The sequence below is a fragment of the Acipenser ruthenus genome, chromosome 21 (genome assembly GCF_902713425.1).
Source record: "Acipenser ruthenus chromosome 21, fAciRut3.2 maternal haplotype, whole genome shotgun sequence".
Classification (NCBI taxonomy): domain Eukaryota; kingdom Metazoa; phylum Chordata; class Actinopteri; order Acipenseriformes; family Acipenseridae; genus Acipenser; species Acipenser ruthenus.
The window spans coordinates 22667832-22675407 of NC_081209.1; the positions used below are offsets into that span (position 1 = coordinate 22667832).

Sequence of the window (7576 nt, forward strand, 5' to 3'; positions counted from 1 at the left end):
ATCATATGAAAACAATATTGTGTAAGTTACAGTATGATTCCAAAAGAGTTGTTTTCACTGTACATTTTGCCTTCCAGACGCCGATTGTTGTATGTGGAAATGAACAGTAGTGTCTCTTTAAATCGCTTTTCTGGGCCTCGTTAGTTTTGTCCTCTTAGTCGCGCCGTAGTCTCTAGGAGTCAGTTTCCTGTGAAAAAACACAAGCAGTAAAGAACTCTCTATTCGGCTACGGAGGAGCTGTACGTTTATTTTTTAACCCAGATTAATATCGAGTAGAGATGGCATACCAACTTTACCGAAATACTACTCTTGGCAACAGCCTTCAGGAAAGTCTGGATGAGCTCATTCAGGTGATAAAAACGCGGTGTTTTCTTCTGTGAAGCGTTTTCATTTCCGCCGGGGATGCACCAAAACAAAACAAAATGCTTGTTAAAAAAACAGTACGGTTTAAATGGTGCACGTAAACAATGACCAAACTTCAACTGCTACTCAAGATATTATTTAAATCTGAAGTATTATTATTGTTTTCGTTTCGAGATCCGAGTGACGTTAACTTAACTATAAGAAAGAGAAAGCTGTAGCCTTTACCCTATCTTAAAGTTTTGTGGTGTTGTTTTTTTTAAGTAAGGCGATTCTTGTTATATTGTCTTGACTGCTTGATGAGATTTTGGTAGATTTAAGTACGTACAGTACCCGAGTCACTCGTAACCATACTGCTGCCTATTCTTCAAGAACTTGTAAGCAAAAACGACATTAGTTATTTTGTTAGGAATTATCACAAACATTGTTACTATAAGCCCCATGTGAACCCCATTACTGTATACCATGAATATCGAAAGCCGCTATGCCGTGGGAGACATTTATTTTTGTGGATTATCTTTTTTCTATTGTTGGAGTCCATGGCATTGCTTGTAATGCATGATCAAGTCCTACCAATCCATTGGTTAAATGAGGCACAGTGTGACACAGGTTATTCTATGCAAGCTAGCTAGTTCTGTATAATAAATAACTGTAAAACACAATCGTAAGATATGAAGACATTCTTAAAATGCATTGTGCCACTACATCTTCTGACCTTTAGGATTTTCCATGATTCAGTATTTAGTTAGGGGGCCACCCCCAGTGTAGATTAATATTCTGTATATACAATATATATATATATATATATATATATATATATATATATATATATATATATATATATATATATATATATAAAAATCATCTTCAGTCAGCGCAACTTATATTAAAATATCTAAATTAAGAATTGCTTTTTTTTGGGGGGGGGCGGGGGGGGGGGGGGGGGGGGGGTTGTGGCTTTATTTCCCTGGATTGATTGATTGATTGATTGATTTTTGTTTGTTTTGTTTTATTGTAATTCAATAAGAGTTTGTTTGGCTTCTAGTCCCAGCAGATCACTCCCCAGCTTGCTCTGCAGGTGCTTCTTCAGTTTGACAAAGCTATAAACACAGCACTGGCACAGAGGGTCAGGAACAGAGTCAACTTCCGGGTGAGTGTCTGGCTTCCAAATAATGGCACACTGCAGCGGTGTGAGAATTAGGGGAACCGCTGTCTAGTATCTTTTTTAAGTGGGTGAAAAAAATGGACAACAATATTGTTGGTGTCCTGAAGAAAGTCATACAGCTTGCATCAGAATAATTGATTACATGAGGGGTTTAAAAGCAGTACAGTCTACCAACCTTCTTGAGAACACTGAACCAAGGTGTACATCATCTGAAACGAGTCTGCTGGAACATTAGACACAATAACACATTCCTGACAGAGGTACAGTATAAAGCAAAATTGAAAATGAAACTCATGGGTAAAGACTTTCTTCACCCTGGCTTGAATTCAAAGTAAAATGTTTCCAGTAAGTTGTATTCAGCATCTAAATCCTTTGCTTCTTGAAGCTCCTTAAGCAAGATGCAGTCCCTCTCTGAACTACAAGAGGGTAGCTTTTATTTATTGCTGAACCTTTTTCCGAACACTAGGGGGTGCCCAATGCAAAACTTTGGATTTGACACAAACTAAGGAACTTTTGTTCTAGAAGATGTTTTTTAAAATTGTTTTATAGAATTAGAGACAGATCTGTGGTTATATTTCAGTAGCTCATCCAAAAGTTGTACACTGTGTGAGACTTATACTGTATAAATAAATATGTGATGTGAATTTAGATTTAATTTAAAACCGTTTCTCCCCCCCTCCCCAGGGTTCCCTCAATACCTATCGATTCTGTGACAATGTCTGGACTTTTGTGTTGAATGACGTTGAGTTCAGAGAGGTTACAGATCTGGTCAAAGTCGATAAAGTGAAGATCGTAGCTTGTGATGGAAAAAGTAAGTATATGCTTTTTAATGTATTTTGCATTTCTATTTGTGCGTCTTTCAAAAATTAAATACCTCATGTCTTTTTATAATTGTGTTTGAACTGTATGCAACCTGTTCTGAGAGAACCCAGCCACAGTTGTATTTGTCCTTCTCCCAGCTGTTTTTTTAAACTAACTTGTGTGTAAATAAAATGATCAGTGACAAGGTCAGACCCATGCTAAACCCCTTCATAGTAACCTAGACCTTTCCCTTGATCATCTGAAGAGTAACTTAGCAAGAGCCTTGAATCTGATTTATTGCAGTAACACTTCTTAACAAGTGCCAGACAAGTAGAATCCTTTTTCAGAATTCAGGTCACATAACTATGTTGCCATATGCACTTGTTAACAAAACATGCAAGCTTGTGTACTTAACACACAAATCCAGTGAACTATACAAATAATTAAATCCATGAGTGAAAGATCATGTTATAAATATGTTGCCTAGTAATTCTTAAACGGTAGCATGATAGCCTAGATGTGTCAAAGTACAAACCCATCCAAGTAGTATTTTATATACTAAAAAGGAACCTTGATGTAAGTGAACCAGCGAATAACACATCTTGTTTAGTTTAAAAAAAAAAAAAAAAAAAAAAATTATATTCTATTAACTCTTGATCTGTGGACTCTTGACTGGAGGGTTGTGGGTTCAATCCCTGGTAGGGGACACTGCTGCTGTACCCTTGAGCAAGGTACTTTACCTAGATTGCTCCAGTAAAAACCCAACTGTATAAATGGGTAATTGTATGTAAAAAGTAATGTGATATCTTGTAACAATTGTAAGTTGCCCTGGATAAGGGCGTCTGCTAAGAAATAAATAAATAATAATAATTAACCAGGGGTGCACCCATAATCGGTAGCCTATCGGCATGGCACTGATATAAGGCGTGTTTCCTAATTTCATGTTGCCATCTTCCTGGAGGTCTTGTTCTTAGTCGCTTTATATATCTTGGGATCCAGTCTACTCTCTCCTTGGTCCAGCGATGGTCTGTTCTTCTTGCTACATGTCCGGCCCACACTGCCATTTCAGTTTTTTCGCTCTTATAATAACGTTGCATACTTTTGTTTGCGCTGTTATCCATTCCTTCTTTTTCCTGTCTCTTCTTCTTATTCCCAGCATGCATCTTTCTATACTCTGAGTCGTTTGTAATTTGAGTCATTTTTGCATTGAGGATCCAGGTTTCGCATCCGTAAATTAGCACTGGCAGCACGCATTAGGTTGAATCCTAAGTAACATTCATGGTTTAAGTTATTATTATTGTAATGGAGACAGGGATTGCAGTTCTTAAATTCACAGTTTATTATTTACTGGTATTTAGTCACTGTCAGCTGTGACCCACGCCTCATCGCTGGCTAATGATGTCCCTCTTTTAATTGTACTACTGGATTTTCTAGGTACACTCTTTCCTTAACAAACTCTTTTGGCTCCTCTCTATCTCAACAAACAAACCCTTCTACCGTTGCCAGCTCGAGCTCTCTTCTTTGAATATTTAAGATTCTGGAGTGTTCACCTGCCCCGTGCTGCTCGACACATCCGAACAGCAAAACAAGCACTTTTAGTTAGTGCACGCTGCAGGGTCGATACGTTATAATTATTTGTAGTAGTAGTAGTAGTAGTAGTCATAGTAGTAGTAGTCATAGTAGTATTACACAGTGTACTTCAAAGTAGCATTTTGTCATTTTTGTTTGTCTTGCTTAATCTGCATTGGTTGCGGGTGTATTTGGCATTTTGAAGCAGAAATTGATTTTTGTGCTGTCTTTTGTTAAGTTACAAATTCAAGTTTGACTGAATTTTGTAACTGGAAATTTTAATATTTGGATGATTAAGTGTACAATTTAAGTTGTGCTGCATTTACAGTGTGTGCTTAAAATAAGAATTTAACAAAAGTTTTTGTAGTTGACATTGCGTAGGCTACATTTCTACTGTACAGTGTAGGTAGAAGTTATAATACGCTGTGTTTGACAGCGTGTCTAAAAGTTAACGTCACATATTTTTTTCTACAGAAGTGTTTTTACTAGTACAAATTCAAAATGTTATTTTTGTGTGACTTGTAAAACAAACATATCAATTTCTGTCAAGCACACAATATAGCACTATGTTATTCTTTGTATTCATTTTCTGAAGTAAATGCAAAAAGTAAACAATACCTGTTCATTTTTGTCATAAATACAAATAAACAATATTCATTTTTAGTGTTTAATTATAAAACATTTTGAATATAGACCCTATGCTTGTACAAGTAGTTTACAATAGCTTACCTGCACTATCTATTGTTGTCGGTATCCAGTCGGTTTTTGGGCGATATGGGTAGATAACCATTGGCTATTGGCCAAAGAAATCTTTGGATGCCCCCCTACTATTAACTATTGTTTATTTCACAGATACTGGTTCCAATACTGCTGAATGAAATGAAGATGTGATTTGTGTGTAGAAAGATTCTGTTTGAAGAGGAGCCTGGGCTCATGAGGACACACTTACAGACAGGACTGTATTTATAATTTATTCCAGAGGTTTCTCTGTTGAGATGCCCTGTAAGTAATGGGACAGTGGGAACAATGGGAATACCAGTGCCAAGTGGGTCAGGCAGGGATTGCAAAATTTCATTACCTTTTTTAATAAGAGATTTCAAATTCCTGGCTCATCATCTTATTCTCTTTTAGTTTGTTAGTTTTCTTTATCCCGAAGATTTCATTAATAAACTTTTATTTAAAACCATTCTCTTGTGAGTGTGTTCTGTAACAGCCAAGTTGCATTTGGGTAAACATTCCACTGCCCACCTGCAAATGCTTGGACAGAAAGGAATACAGTTATGAAATTTAAGTTATAAATTTAGACAAATATTTAGACTTCTAGTTGCAACATGCTGAAAAGGCATATATGCAAGACTCCTCTAGCTTTTAGTACAAATGGTCACACTTGGTATGTACATTCATTAAATAAAGAGGAAGCAGTTTCAAATGTAATTTTAATTTCCCTTATTGTATGGTGCTTAATGTTTTTGGTTTGAAATGAACAAAGTAAGCATTGCCTGAGAACACTGGGGTGCTAATAGGAGGTGGGCTCTTCTTTGTATCAGTCCTGCTTATGGAATCAGTGACCTCGTAGTGGTACATCCAACGGGTTTTCTTATGCTCTGAGGTGGTTTCAGACTTCAGCACATTGAGGGATCGGACTATCTCAGCATTGGTCTTGATAGGAAAGTCAGTCCCGCAGGTGTTCAGAAGATACCTCCATTGGACAGCTGTTGCAAGAAGATCCTTCATACAGTTCAGATCAGCCTGCACCCATGACCAAGAAGCATAGACCACTTTCTCCATCTTACTGGCCACAAAAACATTCGGCAAGCAGGACACGATGGCTCTCACAGCCTTGGTGAAGTTCTCTGGAAACTTCTGGTCTACATGGACACAGTATACATTCTGGGGATTGTAAATGGCCCTCAGAAGCCTTTCAAACATCTCGATTTTCTCATGCACCACAAGGGAGTAGGCGATTGGGAAGTCTGTTTCCTCCTGGCTGAGTGGGAAGGTAAGGAATCTTCTGCTTTTTACATCACTGATTGTCTACAGTAGGTTAAGCCTCCTGCGTTGCTCAATACACGAAACCCTTGATTAAAGTAGCCTTATACAACTTTATTTTTTCTATTAGGGAATCTGTTTGTGTACCTGAAAAATACAAAATAACATATACAAAACAGATAAATATTAAAATACCTGTGTAATATAGATATATATACAGTAACGAACCCCGGTTCCCGCAGGCAGGGGTTTCTCACAGGTGGAAATGGGACGCGAACCCGGGACCTCAAACTCTGAAGCATAGCGCCGATAGACTGTGTCACCTACCAGCTTTGACCCCTACCCCCATGCACGCTACACTATATATCTCCTTAAAAATGTTTACTGCTTCAGTGTTTGAGTACAATCATAATGGCTCTTACCCATAGAACGTCCACTTTTCACATAAGTCTGAACATGTTTACTTCTCTGTGTTGGTGTACACTTCCAAGATGGATTAGTTTGACATGCAGAATATTTCTGTATGTAAAGTTTTTAAAGGAATATTATTCAATATGCAAAGTTGGAAAAAAATAAATATAATGCAGACAGACCATTGTAATATATAATGTTAAAATGCGTGTACATACTTATCTAGACAGAAAATAAAATGTATATATAGAGTATCATATTATAATATGTAGCAATATAGTAAAGTTCATTTACATTTCCTAATAGAAAACAAATCCACAAAACTTACAAGTAGCCTGCCTCTTGAAAGTCGACGAACATTGCTGCGTAGTACCAGATCTCTATAGTAGTGAGTTTCATATTCCTCAATATATGACTGAAACTTCCGGTGTTTAAGAGTATGTGCACGAATAAAGTTTGTAACTCTGACAACTACTTCCATGATTCTGGAAAAGCGTCCACTTTGCAGCTTTCCAATAAGTGCTTCCTGGTGTATAATGCAATGAAAACCGATTATTTTTGGTATTTCGGGGTCATTTTGTATTAAACTCAGAAAACTGACTTTCTTTCCTAACATAGCAGGGCATCCATCAGTACAAATAGAAACCAACTTCGACCAGATGCAATTAAGATAATTATTTTGAAAGTACTCCTTGAGGGAAATGGATGTCAGACCCCACGTGTTTGGCCGCTCAGCAGTATTATACCAAGTAGTTCTTCCTCAATTTTACCAATAAAATCAGCAGCGTGTTCCATACGATGAAGGGTATCTTACCCAAACTGCAAGTTCAGCACCATCCCCGATGTTGGTGCTTTTGTCAAGCTGCAAACGAAAGCACTCTGCTTGTAACAGGTTTATTTTCAGTTGATTGAAACAGCCTTGCCCCTGCTTGTAACAGGTTTATCTTCAGTTGATTGAAACAGCCTTGCCCCAACATCTCTACGCGGCGAGCAAACGTAATTTTCAGTTTTGTTCTTGAACCCATCATATAATACATCTGCAGATTGCAGAAAGCATTCTTTGACCATTTCCCCATCTGTAAACGTTTGTTTTTTTTTTCTTCTGGCTAGTACCCATGCAATTCGGAACGGCGCCTCGGTCACCACTTCTGCCTGGTTCCCTGTTTTGCGCAGCGTACTTTGTTGAAAACTCAAACAGGTTTTAAGCTCTGCTATTTTCTTCTTTCTGGCACTGCTGTCCAATGGGTACACGTCTTTGTATTCTGATTTGTACCAATGCAT

The 7576-nt window shown here is 37.6% G+C and overlaps 2 protein-coding genes across 2 annotated transcripts; one reads left to right on the plus strand and one right to left on the minus strand.

Annotated features, from left to right (window-relative positions):
- The first annotated feature begins 159 nt into the window (after nucleotides 1–159).
- LOC117427941 (transcription initiation factor IIA subunit 2) lies at nucleotides 160–5081 on the plus strand. Its single transcript, XM_034046347.2, has 4 exons — nucleotides 160–350; nucleotides 1406–1510; nucleotides 2210–2336; nucleotides 4748–5081. The coding sequence occupies exons 1-4, from the start codon at nucleotides 279–281 to the stop codon at nucleotides 4771–4773; spliced, it is 330 nt and encodes a 109-aa protein (XP_033902238.1). The 5' UTR covers nucleotides 160–278; the 3' UTR covers nucleotides 4774–5081.
- Nucleotides 5082–5281: 200 nt separating this feature from the next.
- Nucleotides 5282–7576, minus strand: LOC117428321 (beta-1,3-galactosyl-O-glycosyl-glycoprotein beta-1,6-N-acetylglucosaminyltransferase 3-like). The gene is made up of 4 exons (XM_058995642.1): nucleotides 7409–7576; nucleotides 7110–7157; nucleotides 6624–6821; nucleotides 5282–5929 (listed from the first exon to the last, which is right to left on the minus strand). Exons 1-4 carry the CDS (start codon nucleotides 7574–7576, stop codon nucleotides 5342–5344), a joined length of 1002 nt encoding a protein of 333 aa, XP_058851625.1. The 3' UTR covers nucleotides 5282–5341.